This window comes from Gopherus flavomarginatus, chromosome 2, assembly GCF_025201925.1.
Source record: "Gopherus flavomarginatus isolate rGopFla2 chromosome 2, rGopFla2.mat.asm, whole genome shotgun sequence".
Lineage (NCBI taxonomy): Eukaryota > Metazoa > Chordata > Testudines > Testudinidae > Gopherus > Gopherus flavomarginatus.
The window spans coordinates 277,337,023-277,357,738 of NC_066618.1; the positions used below are offsets into that span (position 1 = coordinate 277,337,023).

General features: G+C 43.9%; 1 protein-coding gene across 2 annotated transcripts in view; it reads left to right on the plus strand.

Annotated features, from left to right (window-relative positions):
* COL14A1 (collagen type XIV alpha 1 chain) overlaps positions 1-20,716 on the plus strand; it is a 175,969-nt gene that overhangs the window by 114,583 nt on the left and 40,670 nt on the right. For both annotated transcript variants that reach the window (XM_050940487.1, XM_050940490.1), the window contains exons 35-36: positions 5,362-5,439; positions 5,717-5,803. In XM_050940487.1, coding sequence (XP_050796444.1) covers positions 5,362-5,439; positions 5,717-5,803 — 165 coding nt within the window. The remainder of the gene's footprint in view (positions 1-5,361; positions 5,440-5,716; positions 5,804-20,716) is intronic.

Below are 20,716 nucleotides of genomic sequence, written 5' to 3' on the forward strand. Positions count from 1 at the left end.
TAGGCACCTAAATACCTTTGAAATTCTGAGCCTTAGAGCTTGTCCTCATTACTGGGGAGCTCAATGCTGCTGCTGCTAAATCAACATCAGCACACTCTCTGGTCAACTCCGGTACTCCATCTCTCCAAGAAGATTAAGGTAAGTCGACAGGAGAGCATCTCCCGTTGAGGCAGCACGATGAAGATACCCCAGCAAGTTGACCTAAGCTATGTTGACTCCAGCTATGTTATTCACATAGCTGGAATAACGTAACTTGGATCGATTTACCCCGGTAGTGAAGACAAGCCCTTTGTTTCACTCTGCCTCAGTTCCTCAGTGTAAAATGAGGATAATAATACTTCCCCACATCCAGGAGCAGCGCTAGGGTTTCTGGCGCCCTAGGCAGAATTAGGGGGGCAGCATTTTCTGTGCTCCCCACGGGGCGCTCTGGAGCTTCTGGTTCTGCTCCCATCGTGCCACCGAAGAAGGACCCTCCGCCGAAATGCCGCAGGCAACAGCGGCAGTCATTGAGCTGCTCAATTGCCTGCCGCTGTTTTCTACGGCACGTCGGCAGAAGGTCCTTCTTTGGCGGCATGACGTGAGTGGAACCAAAGCTCCCGTGTGCCCTGTGGGGAGCGCACAAAATGCCGCCGCCTGAATCCTGGCACCCTAAGCGACCGCCTAGGGTCGCCTAATGGAAGCGCCGGCCCTGCCCACATCACAAGAGTATTGTGAGGAGAAACTCTCAAATGTTTCTATGGCAACGCATGCTAGGTAAGTGCCTAGTAATGTTGAAGCCCCTCCTTACGTGATAGCCAATGGAACAATTAATAATACTTTTGTTTTCCTTTGCCAATAAGAGGGAAATGGTGGCATTAATTCAAGAGAATCCAGCATCAGGAAGGCTAAACTGACCCTGGAAGATTTTGAGCCAAATCCTAAAAAATAGCAAATTATTAAACACTCTGGAGCTCTGACCATTAAAATAAGCAACAGAGTCAAATGTTAGCATTACTGAAGTAGAGCCAAGATTAATTTACTGTATGTTACAGATACAGTAACAGTACAGTAACTACTGTAGTAAAATCTTCTGCATGTGTAACCCACACACCTCCTGGGGGTGGTGTTCTGTCCCATCTAGTGGCCCTGAGACCACTAAGAGAGAGAGAAAGAGATTGAGTCTGCTCTACAGCCTTAGCTAGGGTGACCAGATCACAACGTTAAAATTTTGGGACACATTGGGGTGCCATCAGGCCTGCCCACAGTCCACCCTCGCTCCTCCCAGGCTCCGTCCTCACTCTGCCTCAGGTCCCGTCCCCCTCCCCATTCACTCCCCCCCCACACGCCCTTCCTCATCCCCAGCCCCATGCTGGCTTGCTGCATCCCTCCTCAGTCACCCACCCACTGCTCACTTCCTCACCCCTCTCCCCGCCCGCCTGCCGGCCTCTCACTTGCTCACCTCTTCAGCTTCCCTCCCACCCGCCACTTGCCTCTTCACACTCCCATCCGCCACCACCCCTACGGTGCAGACTTCCCCTCTGCCAGGTGGGTGCCCGCCCACTCCTGTTCCCACCCAAGCATCCACCCTCCTTCCTCCAAGTCCCCACCCCTGCCCTGCCTCTTTTCCACCTCTTCCCCTGAGTGCACCATGTCTCTGCTCCTCCCTCCTCCCTCTTGGAAAGCGCTAAGCACTGCCAAACAGCTGTTAGGCAGTGGGAAGCACTAGGGGAGGGGGGAGCTTGGCTGCAATTTTTCCTTGTGGGTGCTCCAACCCTGGAGCACCCATAGAGTCGGCGCCTCCCTCCTGCTCATCTCCTTACCTGAATATTGGGACAAATGGTTTCCCGATCATACATTGAGTTGGACAAAGGGTTAAATATCAGGACAGTCCTGATTTTATCGGGACATCAGGTCACCCTAGCCTTAGCTAACAGCGAGCTGGCTTTTAGCTCATGCGGTAGAGACTCATGCACTAAGCTCCAGAGGTCTCCCGTTTGATCCCGTTTGATGATCAGGGTCTGTTGGTGTTACACATGAACAATAAGAATGTCTGGTTACAGTTGTGGATAAGTTAGTTTTGCAAAGGATTTCAGGATTTCAAAATTTGGTTTAATTCTAAATTGGAACAAAAACTGAAAGTTCTGAAATTCTCTACAAAGGAAATTCCAAACCATTTTAGTTTCAGGTTGATCAAAACGTTGTATCAGCAAAATCTAAATGTTTTGTTCCAATTTCATCTTTAAAAATATATTGTATAATTCACAATCTAATATAAAATTTAAGTATCCAGGGGTAGCCATGTTAGTCTGTATCCACAAAAACAACAAGGAGTCCAGTGGCACCTTAAAGGCTAACAGATTTATTTGGACATAAGCTTTTGTGGGTAAAAAACCCCTCACTTTTTCAGATGAAGTGAGGTTTTTTTTTTAACCCACAAAAGCTTATGCCCAAATAAATCTGTTAGCCTTTAAGGTGCCACCGGACTCCTTGTTGTTTTTATAAAATTTGAAAAATTCAAAACAAAATCAAAACTTTCATTCTGAAAATGTCAAAACATCTTGTCAGAACTTTCCCCCCTGCTTTTTCATTAAATAAAATTATATTTCTACAGAATATGGTTTCATTGATATTTCTGTGACCAGCTCTCAGTATAGTATCCTGGAGCTCTGTAAGCTGTCATATAATTGAGCCCTCCAGTGGGACTGCATTAACTGGACTGTTCATTTCGGCCCTAGCCTGTTGTTTGTTCGCCAACACCCTGCGACTGCTATATGCTATGTATTTTCTGTATTTACTCTGTATGTCAGTGTATATGGATTGTAAAAAGATAATTGCAATAGGGTTATCTGATAAAAGAACCTTAGGCTGCAGTCCTTCAGTGAGTTCAGCTCAGGCAGACTCTTTTGTCTGCATGGCTCTGCTTCCAGGATCGGAGCTTCAGGAAGCTACAATGCTATGAATGAAGAGAGCTATGAATAAATGTTTAACAGCAAAGAAAGCTTTGTTAAGTAATTTAGCTTGAATCAGAAGAATCAACCCACATACATAACATTTTAAAATCAGAATATTGACTCATTCAATATTTAAATGAACACAATAAAGCAATTCAGATCACTGTTTCTATTTATTCCTTATTTTACAAGAAAATATTTTATCACTGTGGATCTATGGATTGTTTAATCTGGAGAAAATGAAAGTAAGTGTATGCATATGTAGTGGAGAGTGTATAATATGTGATATATAAGAAGTGGCACGCACGTGTGTGTGTGTGAATCTAATATTACAATATCTCTCTCACACACACAGAGTTAATTTTAGTACCCTTAGGCATGATTTAGTTTTAAGTAAATCTTTCCATTCACAAAGAAATCATAGTTTGACCCAATCCATACTGGCATTGAAACAATGTCAGTGGAACCTTTAAATAACATGTCTGATTGAAATTAATATGGTAGCAGTAGCATGGAGATTTCTGTTACATATAAAAGTATTTCAATTTTAAAACTTAGGTCCTGGTCTATCAAATGATTACAGACACACTTATCTTTACTGAAGTGAGTACTTTTGTTGAAGTCCATGGGGCTATTCCTATGAATGTCTGCTAAGAGAAATGCACATGAGCTACCAGCCAAGTGAGATCAGTAGGACCAATCAGGTGAACAAAGACACCCATATGGGCAAATGCCCACAGAACTGGGCCCTTAGTGAGTAGTGAAAGGAACAGTCAATTTTAGACCATTGTATCTGGACAAGGATCGCAATTTTTATGACAAATATTATTTGTCAGTCTATATGCTGAATCATCTTTGGTGACACAGTGTGAAGTTTCTGAACTCCATTCTTTTTTTCGGCTTGTTTCTCAGTTCATTTACTTTCTGTTATATATATTTGTCATTCTATACAGTCAATGACTTCTGTAATAAATCAGCATTTTCTGTACCAACTTAAAATGTATTGTATTGAGAAGAGCCACCCTGGCAAACTCCTGCATTATATCCTGGTGTGCAAGCCCATTTAAGATTGACTCTTCCCGACTTAGCCAGAGGGGTGAGGTGTTTGATTGGGCTGGCAGGGAAATGGCCACTCTCTGGGGTTCTGGTTGGAGGGCAGGGTGCTCTCTGTTACCAGGTTCCCTTTCTTTTTTTTCCTGTCTCCCCACCCAGAACACTGTAGAGTGGGGCTTGAGCTGGGGAAAGTGGAACAAAGTTCCACCTCCTTTAGTCCCCATTAGCCAATTTGGGGAGGTAAAGAAGCCAAATGGCTCCACCAAACCCACTCTCTCGTGTTAAGTGCTAGACACACATCAGCCATTCTTGATTCTGAAAGTAGCCCCACCTCTTTTGCCGTATAGATAGGGTAGCCATCAGAGCTTGGTTTCTAAGCTTGCTGTAGGTCTAACCAAGGGATCAGCAACCTTTGGCACACGGCCCATCAGAGAAATCTGCTAGAGGGCTGGGATGGTTTGCTTACCTGCAGCGTCCGCATGTTTGGCCGATCACAGCTCCCACTGGCTGCAGTCCCCTGTTCCAGGCCAATGCGGGCTGCAGGAAGCGACGGCCAGCACATCCCTCAGCCCGTGCCACTTCCAGCAGTCCCCATTGGCCTGGAATGGTGAACCACGGCCAGTGGGAGCTGCGATCGGCTGAACCTGCGGACACTGAAGGTAAATAAACAATCCTGGCCCGCCAGCGGATTTCCCTGACAGGCCGCATGCCAAAGGTTGCTGATACCTGGTCTAACTCAATCATTTTAGTGGGTCAGGAAGGAATTTTTCCCTCTGAGTGCATTTGGCAAGATGTCTGGTGTTGTGTTTTGTTGTTTTTGCTTTCCTCATGGTATCCCGAGCCCTGGTAGCTGGGGATAATAAGCATTGAAAAGAGTTAATTTAAAAAATAAAATAAAACTGGAAGTGGTAATAAATGTCACTAAAGATTGTCACAACTTGTGGTGGGTGTCCAGTGCAAGTAAAAGGCTTCAGGGGAACAGGTTCCAGAGAAAATCTGAGCACATGACCTGTGAGATAAGAGGAAGTGTTTATTTTTCACAGACAGAGCTCCCCCTTGATTGTAGTCCCATTCCCCCTTGAGGCGGGAGGGTGGTGGGATGCAGCAAGGGGCTAAATTGGGAATTCAGTAGAAGGAGTAGGCATGGTCCCATTCAACCCTTAAAGCCTGGTATTTTGGACAGGGTGGTCAACCCCACTCCCTTCCCCCCATCTTTATATTAAAGTTGACATATTTGTGACCTGCTGCTTTAAATCTATTCACGTGTCTCTGTCATCAGTCTCCTGCATGCCCTGATCAATGGCCCCCCTTTGCAATGGCTCCCTTTTTCACTGAACTTCTAATGGACACATTGCACTTTATTCCTTTTTTCAAACAGTTCCAGTTACAGATGTTTGACATTGTTTGTACCACCTCCTGGGCCAATAGAGACAAATGCTGTGAACTTCCTGCCTTGGTAAGAATCCTTTTTTTAAACTACCATTGTACTTTTTTTTTCTTACATCACAACCAAATATTTTTGCAATTTTTCTCATGAAATCGATAGGTGGGATTTTCAAAAGGACCTAATTGTCTTTGGAAAAGAGTCCCATTGAAAGTTAATGGGTCTTATGCTCCTAAATTATTTAGGAGCTTTTGAATTTTCCTTTCAATATTTGTTGTCTTGATCTATAAATTCTCAGCTGTTGAATTTATATTTTGAATACAGACTTACTATTTTGCTTTCTCCTCAGAGAGATGAGGAAAGTTGCCCATCTCTTCCTCATTCTTGCTCCTGTTCCGAATTTAGCAAAGGACCACTTGGACCTCCTGGACCACCGGTAAGGTTTTATTCATGTTTGTACTCAGATGTACCAGCAGCAAAGAATCCTGTGGCACCTTATAGACCAACAGACGTTTTGGAGCATGAGCTTTCATGGGTGAATACCCACTTCGTCGGATGTACCAGATACTCCACTCTTCAGTCTTATTTGCGGGGAGAAAGGGACATGTTGTACTGTTTCAGCTATTACAATTAAATTACAGTGGGCAGAGAGATGCATATTCACTCCACTTAGCTAGTGAAACCTCATGCAGAAGCTTTAAAAAACTAACCCTATTAGTGAACCAAATTCTTATGGCATAATCCAACTGCAAGGCAATAAGATGGACTGTATTTGTTCAGTTTGTACAGCAGTTAGCAGAGTGTATTCCTGTCCATGACTAGGACTCCTAGGCACTATGGTAATAGAAATAATAATATGTCAATTTCTAGAAACTTTGGTTTCTGTCTCTAGAGTCAAGAGACATGCTATGCAAATGCCACCTGCTTGCCACTTTTTTTTAAAAACTACCATTTTGTTATCTGAATGTTTTCTAGTACACACGTTTAAATACACCTTGGAATCTAGCTTTCTGAAACACTTGATCAGTAACAATATGCATATGAATTCAAGGTCAGATTGTGCCTGGCTCTTCCAAGGAAGCAGAGAGTATGAGGCATGGAGATGACAGAAACCTTTTCCCACCTTGTCTGGCCTGCATTAGAGCTAAACACTTTTAGAGTCTCTCTGTTTGGAGGAACTTAGAGACTGTTCTTCTTGTGGTTCCTCTTGACACAAAAGGGGTATATGGCCCTGCCCTCCTTCCACATCATCTCAGATGAGGCTGGATGCACTTCTAAAAGATGGTGCAACCTACAGTCTGCCTTGTATCAAGCAGATCAGAGACAGCTGGTGATCCTGCATCTGACGAAGTGGGTATTCACTCATGAAAGCTCATGCTCCAAAACGTCTGTTAGTCTATAAGATGCCACAGGATTCTTTGCTGCTTTTACAGATCCAGACTAACACGGCTACCCCTCTGATACTGGTGGTACAATGTCTCCCTAAACTCTGCAGTGCTCTTACTCAGGCCAGTGGCTAAATGCTACAATTTGGCCTCAGCTGACTGATTTTTAGCAGTTTAAAAATTGTAATTCTTGTTTGCAATTATGTGATTTTTTTTTTACCAGTGTCCCTAACAATTTTACACAACAGTTGGATGTGCTTTTTCTTTTCAACCTGCAATGTAAACCTGTATGATTAGCTTCTTAAGACTGTCACTAAGTTTACATAGAGATTTTCATGTCAATTGAGGACCTCAGGTTTGGAATTCATGTATACATTTATGGAAACACAGAGATATAGATGGTATCTAGTCACATCGTAAAGGGACAGAGAAAAAGGAGAAGGGAGAAGACTGTTGTGATAAAGTAAAAAATGTTGATTCATGAAGGAAAATATTTTTCTGAAAAGCCTTTGAGTGCACAAATCAGACTAGACACTGGACAGGCCTAACTTCCACTTTAGACACATGCACAGCAGATCCAAGCCGACACTTATCCTGGCAGCATCTTGGGGGTTAATCTTTTTACAAGAATGAACTGTGCTTGAACACGTTTTCTGTGTCTGGGTAGCCAGAGTTCATTTCAAGTGGATACAGGAATCCAGTCAAAATTCTAATTATTTTAAGGACAAGATGATTTTTATCTTGTAGTCCTTCAGTAGTGTCAATGGAGGTGATATGTGTGAAAGGACTGCAGGAATAGCCCCTAAGGGCTGTAATTATCTGACACTACTGCAGGCTTTTTCAAGAAACACCTTTTAGCTGATGGGATTTTTGCATTCAAGTGGAATCAATTCTAGCTAGGATTCTAGGATCAAATTAATCCCTGCTGTGACTCCATGGTTGAATATGACCTCTGAACTTTACAGAAACATGCTTCTTTTCAACACTGGTAGGCATTTTTCTTCCACTGTTATTTTTTACTTGTACAAACTATGCCTCTTATGGTGGTCATGAATCAAAATTGTATTGCCACATGTATTTTTAGAGTCTACCAAGCCAATGACATAGTAAAGGATAAATCCTGGGTAAATTGTTTCTTTCCTTTTAATAATCCAGTGTTTTAGAATAACTCTGTTTAGTGCTTTATCTAAAATCATCCATTTTAATTTATTTTGTACTGTGTATCATTTTCTTTCCCATATGTCTCATGTATAATATTTTAAGATGCTTATGGCAGTGGTATCTACATTTTTAATAACCAGTACCCCAGTCATTTTGCACCTTGTGTGTGAAATTTTAGCTTGGCATTTAAAAAATTATCAATTATCACAATGGTACCAAGAGAGGAAAATTTGGAGGCATACACTCCCTTAGAACCATAAGTAAGTGCAGAATTTTGTTGACATTCTCTTACAATAGGCTAGAAAAATATCCTGTTCTGTTCCTTTGAGCTATATACTATTGAACTTTGCTTTGAATTAATTGGTGAACTAGAAAATAGTCCTTGTTAGCCTCACTTACCTGCCTTCTGTACTCAAAAGAAAGGAAAGATGCTTGCCTATGCTGAAATCTCTCAAGCATGGTGTATGCCAAACAGCTGCGTATGGATAGATATTTCAGAAATTCTGTTTCAGTGGAGGTGTGTAGTGAATACACTTGTCTTGCTCTCTCTTCTCTAGCAGAAAAATTGCATGAAAAAAAAGAGATGATAAGTAATTTTGAATAGAGACATTAAGTCCCAGTCCTGCAGCTGCTTCATGTGCAAAAATTTATTTGAAGTCAGTGGGAGGTTTGGATGTGGAAGACTTGTAGAATGAGGCCCTAATTGGTTGTAAGGAAATGTTCTCAATCCCATTTCAAGTCTGTAAATGACTGTATGAGGAAGAAAGAATGGCAGCCTTCCAGGTGTGAAGGAAAGTTCCAAACCAAGTCATCAGGAATCTTGTGCTCTGGAATGGGACCATCTGGCATTAAGAAGCACCAAATCAAGATTTCAAAAGGGAAAACTGCAGCACACTCTGGTAATGGGACTGCTTCTTTGACACCAAAATCCTAGTTGGTACTGCTAGATCTGGCACCCTCTACTTCAACGACCCGAGTTATGAAAATGACTCCATCAGCTATGGCTCACAACTCCACTCTGAAAGACCTTCTACTACTCCCAGAACTGGAGTCATCTCTCCACTCCAGACTGCAAAGCTCAGCCCCAGAACTTCAGTTGATACTATTTCATTATGATACCCATCCTCATCCACAAGTAGAGGTCAAGCCAGACTGTCTCTGTTACCGTCAACAAGTAGAGGCAGGTCACCACCGCTTCCTTTGGTATTAAGGACTCCCTCTCTGTGATCTACTCCTCAGAGTCAGAAGAGGACTACGATGGACACCTGGTTCTGGACTATACCCTGAGGCACTGCTTGAGTGGGTGGAGCCTGGACAAGCACATTGGGAGTTTCCAGCATTTCTAACTACTCCTGTATGAAGGAATATTACCCCTATACTCATTTGTACCCTTCCCGCTGGGGCCCAGTACTGAGGGGCTATGAGATCCTTTAGTGACAGTATTAGGCTTTGGAAGACCCGTGGGATTACCATCCAGTATAACTGCCTTGTTGAATGCTGTATTGGGGGTATGCTGTTTCCACACAAGGAAAGACCTATACTGACATAGAGATCAAATGATGGCTTCACCCAGAAACAGCTTGATCATTAATAGGTGCTGGAGAAGATCACTGTTCAATGCCAGGGTTTAAATGAGTGCAGATGGAAATGACCATCTTGTTATTGAGACAATCAAAATAAAAATAAAGAAGCTAACACCAGGCAATGCAGAGGGTATGCATGATGCTAGAAAGTTATTAGATCCAGCTGTGAAGGCACATTTTAAGTTGCAACTTATTGATAGAATCTGAAGATCTGACGTCACTGATGGAGGACATAGAAGAACAATGGCAGTTTTTCAAAGAAGCAAGTGTAGATGCAGCCATTACTACAGCGGGGATGAGAAGGTCTAAGAAAGAATAGCTGTAACTAAATATATGGAGGCTCATTGAAGAGAAGAAAGAATTAAAGAAGAGAATTTAACAAAACTGCCCAGTAGAGATAGGTAAGAGAATAAATGGAAGTAAAGCAAGAGAAGCTGAAAAGACATACAAGGGAGGGAATTCTAAAAAGCTTCTGCTAGTATATAAACAACTGATATAATAATTCTCAAATGGTTGAGGAGTTATGACAACTCAAGATGGTATAATTTTAATCAGAGAGGAAAGACGGAAGCCAATTGGATGGAATGTTTCCAGGTTGTGCTCAACCAGCTAAAACCACTAACACACACTGAGATGGGAAGAAATAGTAGACATAACTATATCACTAATTTGTCTTTGAGAAAGTAACTGAGGCCATAAACCACCTGAAGAGTGGTTATGATAAGATACATGCTGGAAACTGGAAACTGGAAAGGAAGTGATACATATGCAGGCTTACAGAATGCTTTGGGGAAAGAATATCCTTCCTAAAGATTGGAGAAGAGGTGTGATCTACAAATTTCCTAAAAAAGAGGACTAGTTTATTTTTGAAAACTGGAGAGTGATGATACTCATATCTGTACCTGGAAAAGTGTTTTGCAGTATTATTTTGAATAGGCTGAAAACTGATGTTGATAAAGTACTCAGGATTTTGATTCATTAGGTTGTATTCAGACCAGATTTTCACCTTGAGAAGACTTATTGAGAAAGGCGTAGAGTTCTTTGATTTTATGAAAGTGTTTGATAATGTCCACCTAGAAGCCCTCTGGAAGATCTTGAGAAGCTATGGAATTTCAGCAGAGATTAAGTTGCTAAAAGCTTTGTATGACGAGTCTGCATGCTGCATCAGGACAGAGAGTGGTGACATGGAAAGGTTTCAGATTGTTATTGATGTAAGGCAAGGTTGCATATTATTCCCATAAGCCACAGCTCAGATGGCCACCCCAACTCCATTTTATCACCAGCAACAGTATGAACCACCGTGCAAGAGGACACATGGAAAAGGTGCCCATGGTAAACTGTCTTCCACCTCCCAAACACCACTACCCTTGGGACTGGTGTTTTTGACAGGACCTTTAAGAACGGTGCACCAACTGTCTCTCCAGATCTGCCCAACTCCTCTGGTCTTTCCCTTGCCGGTGGAGGCCAACTTTCTCATTATCTGCCTGCCTGGGCAGAAATCATAACCGACAGATGGGTACTAGAGGTTGTTTCTTTGGGATACACCATCCAGTTCTCTTCCTCCCTAACCTCTTTACCCATCTTCTTTTGGGGAGCCCTCTCATGAGAGCATCCTCCTGCAGGAGGTAGAGTGACTCCTCAAACTGGGGGCAGTAGATCTGGTACCTCTACCTCAAGGGGAAATGAGTTCTACTCAAGGTACTTCTTCATCCTCAAGAAGACAGGGGATAGATATCCATTCTGGACTTCAGAGAACTGAGCAAGTTCATCTGCTGCCTAAAGTTTTGAAAGGTAATCCTGTAGTCTAATATCTCATTACTAGATTCAGACAACTGATTCACGGTCCTCGATCTCAAAGCGGCCTGCTTTCATATAGACATTCATCTGGCACACAGGAGATTCCTGAGATTTGTGGCTGGTCAACTGCACTGCCAATATACAACTCTTCCCTTTGGGTTCTCAATGGCACCAAGAGTATTTATCAGTGTACTGTTAGTGGTACCTGCTGACTTTATCAGCAAGGGGCAAGTTTACCCTTCCTTAGAAAACTGGCTTCTGCAAGGATAATCTTACCAGGAAACAATGGGAGGCAAGCACAATGCTTCTGCTTCTGTTCAAGAGTTTAGGCCTCCAGGTGAACCTGAAGAAGTCTAACCAGGGACCCTCACAATCCATAGAATTCATTAGGGCAAGGTTTGTTACAGCCAGAGGACAGCTTCCTCTCTATCACTGGACTCATTCAGTGAATACATTTGAGCCCCAGAATGTCTGTATGATCCTGCCTGGTACTGTTGAGCCATATGGCCATGAGTACTTATGGGAACCATGGCTGCGATTCCCTCTGAGACCTTTTCCACTTGGTTTATCCAGAACATCTTGCCCAATTCTTGGAGAACACTTCATCCAGTTCTCTCATATCCAAGAAATCAGTTGAACTCTGTACTCATCACTGAGGTTTCTTTAATGGCATACAATCAAACTACACTTGAGTTGATCTGTGGAGAGATGAGTCCAGGGCATACCACACATCCACACATCCAATGTACATAGTCATGAATCAGCTTATTACACACTTACACTTAATACTATTGGTTAATACCTCATAGCACATGCTTTACGATTGGTTTCCTAATTTTTGTAGCCCATTCCCATCTAGATCATGAGCTCTTCACATGCTGCACTACCTGCTAGGCCATACCTGTAAGCTATCGCTCATTGCTTACTATTCTGCTATCTCTTTTCTACTAGCTACGTCTTTTACATATTGACAAAGCTACTGTAAATTCATGCTCCGTTTCACGCCTTGCTTTGAATAGACCTACACTCATTTGTGAGGCTTTACCTCAAATATCTACAAACCTGGTTGCAGGCATTTTGGGCAAGTGCAGTCTCGACCTGCTAGTCACAGTTCCCCAAAGAAGCTTAGCCTCTCTTACTCAGTGGAGGTACCACTCAAACCCCCCACTTCCAACAAAGACTGTGACCACACATGGAGGGACAGGGGAAGTGGTCCCTTCACAAGGTTATTTTTAGGGGGCTTATTCCTTCATCCTCTCACTTCCCTGGTCCTTCTCGCATGAACAGAGAGCAACAATACTCAAAGTCCAAAGGCGCAAACAATTCGATGTTTATTGGGGTGAACTTCCAGCAAGCATGATTCCAGTTTCCTTCCTTAGTGTCCCCCTTCCCAGCTCTGACACCACAGAGCCTTGCCTGTGTCCCTGTTCCTGTTCCCATCCCCTGTTCCCATTTCCCCCTTCAGCAAAACATGATCCCAATTCCCCCAGTCCCTGTTCTCATTTCCCCCGCCTTACTTCCTGATTGACTGTAGACTATATAGTAAAACCTGAGTTTTGCTTAGCTATTCCTTAACCAATCATTTTACTGAAATTTAACTAACCAATCCTACCATACTGTAACATGGTTATTTAACCGATTATATTCCACCACCTTCATTGGTTTACACCCAACAAAATTAATTATACAGCAGACAGAAACCATGCAAATAAACATACAAAACAATACAGAAGTGAGGATTTCACAACTACATCTATACAGACATAAGTGTTTTCCAGCTTTGTCTATTGATAAGTGAGTTCTTGCCAGACCAGATGCCATTAAACTAAGGGCTTGTCTACATCAGAAAGTTGCAGCGCTGGTGAGGGAGTTACAGCGCTGCAACTTAGGAGGTGTACACATCTGCAGGGCACCACCAGCGCTGCAACTCCCTGTTTGCAGCGCTGGCCGTACTCCCGTTTTGTCTCGGGTGTAGAGGATCCAGCGCTGGTGATCCAGCACTGGTAATCAAGTATAGTCACTTACCAGCGCTTTTCTTGACCTCCGTGGAATAAGCAGGTATCCCAGCATACCTGAGGAAGCCTCTGGTAATCAAGCTGGTCTCCTTCCCCGGCTTGCTCTCGCATTCCCCGAACCCCGAGCAAGCAGGTCTCCTTCCCTGAGGTTTGCTGGGTGGTTCCGGGAAGGCGAGAGCAAACCGGGGAAGGAGACCAGCTTCGCCGCGGTTTGCTCTCGCGTTCCCCGAACAAGCAGGTCTCCTTCCCTGCGGTTTGCAGGGTGGTTCGCGGAACGCGAGAGCAAACCGCGGCGAAGCTGGTCTCCTTCCCCGGCTTGCTCTCGCGTTCCCCGAACCCCGAGCAAGCAGGTCTCCTTCCCTGAGGTTTGCTGGGTGGTTCCGGGAAGGCGAGAGCAAACCGGGGAAGGAGACCAGCTTCGCCGCGGTTTGCTCTCGCGTTCCCGGAACCACCCAGCAAACCGCAGGGAAGGAGACCTGCTTGCTCGGGGTTCGGCGAACGCGAGAGCAAACCGGGGAAGGAGACCAGCTTCGCCGCGGTTTGCTCTCGCGTTCCGCGAACCACCCTGCAAACCGCAGGGAAGGAGACCTGCTTGTTCGGGGAACGCGAGAGCAAACCGCGGCGAAGCTGGTCTCCTTCCCCGGTTTGCTCTCGCGTTCGCCGAACCCCCGAGCAAGGAGGTCTCCTTCCCTGCGGTTTGCAGGGTGGTTCGCGGAACGCGAGAGCAAACCGCGGCGAAGCTGGTCTCCTTCCCCGGTTTGCTCTCGCCTTCCCCAAAACCCCTTGAAGCCGCCCAACAGCGCTGCAGTGTGGCCACATCTAACACCACTTGCAGCGCTGGTTGCTGTAAGTGTGGCCACTCTGCAGCGCTGGCCCTATACAGCTGTACTAATACAGCTGTAACAACCAGCGCTGCAAAATTTTAGATGTAGACATGGCCTAAGTTTCCTTTTACATCTTCTAGGCTCTTCCCTTTCTCTGGAGGTGATAGGAATATCAGGGCAGGATTGTATTCCTAATAGCCCAATAGCACCTTATTTCAATGTGACTAGTTTGGAATGTGAGGATGTGACATATACTTCCCAGCTTATGGCTGTCTAACTACATCTTGGCTGAAGGCCTTAGCCTGTCACAGTAAGAGAAGGCCATTACACAGACGGTGATCTTGATTCTTTCTTTTATACCTCTATAACTAGCTAAATGATAAGAATACACCTAAATTCTTAAAGTATAGGCCTTTGCAGACAGGCCTGAATATCTATATCCTAACAGTTATGCTTCACATCAATCTGTTAGAGCTGAGAGCAGTCAGATTAGCCTGCAATCAATTCCTCCCTTGCATCTGCAGCCAGACAATTCAGGTGTTGTTAGACATCATGATGGCAGTTTATTATATTAACAGACGAGGAGCATGAGCTTCACAGTTCTTCATGGAGATCATCACTCTCTGGATCAGGTACATTCTCATGCTAATTACACTAACTGGTATCCACATGCCAGGGATCCACAACATTCTAGTGGATTCTCTGATCAGACTCTTCTTCACAGAACACAAGTCGGAGTTGCATAACCTGATTGTGAGGTGTTTCGGGTGTGGGGTCTCCCATACATGGATCTCGTTGAGTCTCATGTGAACAACAACTGCAAGGAGTTTTGCTCCAGAGGGGGCTGCAGGCCAGGGTCTCTAGGTGACATGTTTCTCATACAATGTTTGGGAGCCTTGTGGTACACATCCCATCCACATTCTCCTCTTAACTCAAGAGTTGAGGAAAAACAGACAGGCCAGCTAGCACCATCCTTATAGCACCAGTGTGGGCCTGACAATTCTGGTACCCAATCCTCCTGCGTGTATTTGCCCAATCTCCTCTCCTTCTTCCTGTGATACATCAACTACTAACCTAGGACAAAGGATAGACTTGCCATCCCAAACCAGTCATGTTTCATCTGGGATTGTGGTATTTGGATGGATGTCAGAGCTGGAGATGGCCTGTTTGTCTGATGTCCAGGCCATCCTGAGCAGCAATAGGAAGGATTCTGCCAGCAAATGTTATAAACAAAAGTGGAAAAGATTTATGTTTAGGTGTAACCAACCAGGAATTTCCCCTTTCAAGCTAAGATCCCAGACATACTGAAGTACCTCTTGTCCTCAAAATTCCCAGGGTTATCTGTCAGCTTCTTCAGAGTATACCTGTTGGCAATGAGCCCATTTAATCCTCCTGCAGATGCCTACTCTGTATTCTCCCATCCAGTCACTGCCCACTCCCTGAAGGGTTTGATCTGCATCTTCCATCTTTTGGCAACATTGGTATTACCCTGGAGATTGCATCTTTTTTAATCACCCTCACCAAGACCCTGGAATCCTGTTCCCTGCTACATATTTCTGTGAAGGGAGCATTTCTGGTTTTTATCATGTCAGCCAGAAGAGTCAGGGAGATAGGGGTGCTTCTGGCTGACTTCCCCTATAGGGTGTTCCACAAGGTTAAGAACTTGTTCAACTAGAGTTCAGGCCAGGGGCAGCAAGTTATATGGACCTGTGGTGTCTGGGTTCCAGCAAATTCAGGGTGCAGGGGGTATGGCTCCAATAATGTTTGGGGCTGGGTCTCACCCCCCAGTCTCACCTGCCACCCCCGCACACGTCCCCTGAGTGGCCCTGCCTGTCCTGGGCAGCAGATGTCTGCCCCCTGCAGCTCATCGCTGTGCTCCCTTGCCAGCTGCTGCCACAACTGGCTACAAGGCAGTGGCACTGGGGGCAGGCTGAGGTGGATGCTGTGCCTGTGGAGGGAGTAGGGGAAGAGGCTCATGGCAGCCTCCACCCCTCCTCCGGCAGGCGACTCCAAATCAACTCTGATGTGAGGGACTTATCTTGGCTGTACATCCTGAGCAGCAACTTGGGGAGCTTGGGTGAGTGTTGTGCTGGAAGAGCCGGGGAGGGGCCATCCTCCCCCGGAGCTTGCTGCTGCCGGGAGAGAGAGGGCTGGGGGGAGACCTCCTCTCTGGCTCCCAGCCCCAGGGCAGCCTGCTTGTTGAAACTGAAACTCCTCATCTCTGGCCCAGACCCATGCCCCTCACCCACTCCTGCACCCCAGAGCCTGCACCCAGCATCCAAACCCCCTCCCAGAACCCTCACCCCTCCTGCACCCAAACTCCCTCCCAGAGTCCACACCAACACCTCCTCCCACATCCAGCAGCCCAAACCCCCTCCTGTACCATAAACCCCGTCTCAGCCCAGAGCCTGCACCTCTCCTGCACCCCAAATCTCCTCCTGCACCCAAACTCTGTCCCGGAGCCTTAGGCAGGTGTGTGTATGTGTGTGTGTGTGGGGTGGACTTGGACCCATTCTGGACACCACCAAAAATTATACAAACCTGCCATCCCTGTTTCAGGCAGTTTTGGTAGCTTCCCTTAGGGTACGTCCATACTACCTGCCGCACTGGCGGATAGCGATCGATCTATCGGGAATTGATTTATCACGTTTCGTCTAGACGTGATAAATCGATCCCTGCTGCGCTCCCCGTCGACTCCAGAACTCCACCAGGGCAAGAGGCAAAAGTAGAGTCGAAGGAGGAGCCGCAGCTCTCGATCCCGCGCTGTGAGGACGGGAGGTAAGTCGAAATAAGATATGTCGACTTCAGCTATGCTATTCTTGTAACTGAAGTTACGTATCTTCCATCGACCCCCCCGCCCAGTGTAGACCAGCCCTTAGAGATGTTCCTATTGTTGCTCCACCGGTATCAGTAGTTTGGAATTCTGCTCACCTTTTTGCTGAAAGCTATGCACTGATGCTTCTGGAGCCTCTCTGGGCAGGTTAGCTCTGCAGTCTGTTGTATCATAGTATTCCAGTTCCTCCGCTTCCTGATAAAGACACTGTTTGTGAATCACCTGACATGCACTATATAGAGGGACAATTGCTTGAGGACGAAGGAGGAGTTACCTTATAGGAACTTGTTCCTATGTGTAGTGTACTATCCACCCTCCTTCCCCACTGCCTGGTTTTCCCTTACTGGGAACTAGTGATTGAGACAGGAGCCCCCTTTTTTTCCTCAGCATAGAGCCCAAGCACAGTGGTAGCACATGCTTGGACCATACAGACACTGCTAGGGAAAAATCTCCAGTTGTAAGTGCATGAAACATGTGCAACCTGAAGGGCACTATACATAGGGACAATACATCACAAAGAACACAAGTTACTACATGGTGAGTAACCCCTCAGTATGGTTCTTAGTGTTTGATGGGTTCTTTATTGCTATATTGTTGGTGATCAAGGTGCTGCCCATTGTAGGTAGCATTATGTTTCTTTGACTATTTCTGACATTTTATATCACAAAACTCAAATGTGGAAAAAATGGGCACTACATAAGTTAATAAAATAGAACATTGTGAAACAACGAATTGTTGTTATACACTAAAGAGCTAAGAAAATACAAATAATAAGGTGTATGATAAAGCTTTGCTCTCATTGATTAAGTACATTTTCTTTTATAGTATTGAATGCTTGTCTCCTCAGGTTGTACATAACTTTAAAAAACACACACACCTTTTCATAGGATCATAGATGATAGGCTGGAAAAGACCGCTTGGATCATCTAATCCAAACAATTTTGCCTGCAGCACAATTTTAATTTACTTTGTTTCTCCTGATGTATATCTGTTCTTAAATACTTCTAGTGATCTCTCTCAATTTTTCCTGAGGCAAATTATTTATTTAATCATCTGTTGAAGTGGGGTCCCTAAGCACTTATTACATAAAGAAGAAAAAACTTAAGACATGCAGGAAAAAAAGAGTCTTAACTTTAGTAAAGATCTCATTTGTGCAAGTTTAAAACCCCCAAGTCAGAACTGTGCAAACTGAAGAACTCACTGGAAGCCTTTTTTTTTATGTTAATATTTCACTGGGGATAACAGATCTTACTCAAACAAAAAAGTATATCCTGTCACAATGGAAAAAATAATTCCATTGTCTTGTTTTAATTTAGACAGCACTCAACTGTGTTTTGAAGTTTAATTTCCTTTGTATATGAATTAAATTAGTGTCCTAGGAAAAAGGCACTTGGATAATCAGGAAAGTGAAAATACAAGTAAATTTGATTAATTTTTATCAATTCTTTCAGGGTGATGAAAAATGTTTCCCATGACATTCTTTGTATAAATTTAGGTTTGATTAGAAGGGTATCTGTTGTTAATACTACATAGAAAATCTATGGCTATCTCAAATCACAAAAATCTAATCTTCCAATAAAATTATTTGCTCTTCTTAACCATAATAGATAATACAGTTCAGTAGCAGAGTTATTTTGGGTGTAGCTACCAAGTAAAGCATAAGAACAATCTAACTGCACTGGACTCATATCATCCTAAGATTTGGCCAGTTATGAGGTATATATATTTCTTGTCGGCTCGTCGGGTAGGATATGTGAATCTCTGGAAGAAGTTAGCGGCCTAAATAAAAAACAACACAAAACTATTATTAATCTGTAATGAGCTAATCTCAAAAATTCACATGTGCTAGCAGTCTGGTTCAGCATTGCTTCAGGGAAATAAAGAAGACAAACTTCCTGTCTCATCATGTGAATTTTTCTTTTCAGAGCCAAGATTTTTTTTTTATGTGTAACAAGTTTCAAAGATTGGCTTCAAAAAAGGACCTTTAAAATATTTTCATACTTATCCACAAACATTTATGATGAAAACCTTTAGAAAGTATGTAATTTATAGGCAGCACATGTAGTGATGCCTTTAATTCAGGTTACAGGACACTTTCCATGTTTACAGTTGCTTGTAATTTTGCCAGACTAACCATTTGGACTGAAATTTTCCATGCGAGGTGAAACCCGTACTGGGATACTGCATCCAGTTCTGGTGCCTACATTGTAAAAGATGTTGAAAAATTGGAGATGGTGCAGAAAAGAGCCTGAAAAATATTTGAGGGTTGGAGAAAATGCCTTGCAATGAGATGCCAAAGAGCTCCATCTGTTTAGTTTATTAAAAAGAAGATTGAGAGCAGGAGCATAAATGTTTTTGCCCTCCTCCTCCTCCTCCAAGAAAAAAAAAAAAAAAGGCCAGCCAACTGCAGTTCAGTGCCCCATGGAAGTTGGTGCTCAGGGTGACAGCTGTGCCCATACTCCCTAGAACTGGCTATGACTGAGAGATGACTTGATTACAGTGTATCATACTTCCACGGAGAGAAAACGCTGGCTACTAAGGGATCTTTAATCTAATGGAGAAAGTCATAACAAGTACCAATGGCCTTAAAGCAGAAGCCAGACAAATTCAAATTAGAAAATAGGCACAATTTTTCCTCTGTGAGGGTGATTGTTCAAATAGTCAATCTACCAAAAGATGTGCTGGATTCTTCCGCTCTTGATGTCTTCTTATCAAGAATGGATGCCTTTCTGGAAGATATGCTTTAGTCTCAAACACGAGTGCTTGGGCTCAAAACAGGGATAACTGAGTGACATTTTTATGGCCTGTGTTACACAAGAGATCAGTGGCCACAAAAACTATGAATATGTGTCAGCTTCAGGCTGTTGGTTTTTTTTTTTTTTTAAGTTTTATAAAAAAAAATGCATCTGTTCTCAGAATGAGGTTAAGGAAAAGCATGTTGTTTTGACTATGTTTTAAAAGAATTCTTACAGTTCTTTCATTGAGAGGTTCTAGTGTCTTCATGCTTTAGAGAAAGGACTTGAAATTGGATAATGGTGTTGCCCTGCTGTCAGGGATATGCCTTTTGCTGTCCCTGTGAAAATTCATTCAAATTTGACCTAATTATGAGCCTCTGAAAATCTCAGTTCACACAAGCTCTTTAGAATTTTTAGAAATTCTTTGAAGATTCCATCTGGGCTGAGTATGCCCCATCCCCAGGCTTCAGGGGCTGACCAGGACTATCCATGCAATTGCTCCTGGAAGCCACTGTGGCACTGGATACAGGAACTGAGAGCGGAGAGAGACTGTCTCCTGTGCTTTCAATGTCTTACTGGCTGGTGCCTAAACAGCATGGAGGAGAAGGCAGTCTGATGGAAAGGCAGGTTGTGAGGAGCCAGCCTGGTTAGAGATGGGGGCAGCAGGCAAGTAGCTGGGCAAGACTGGGATGAGGAGCCGGGGAGGGGATGGAAGGGCAGGGACTGGGATGTGGACCTGATGGAGTGGAACTGGGGAGACTTGGAGCAAAGGAGGATAGGGGCAGGAAAATAGTATGTGATCATGTAATTAAAGACGTTTGTGGTGTATACACACAAGGAAGTTGAAGTAAAGTTGCACAAACAGCTTGAATTCTGGCATTTCTTAATTTGAGTGCTTGATTTTGCAACCTTAACATAGCTGTAATATAATTTTTATATGTAATGATACATGTATTGACTTTGTGTATCAAAGAACATTGATTTCTTGCCCCTCAAAGTAAATATTAGGCATGGCT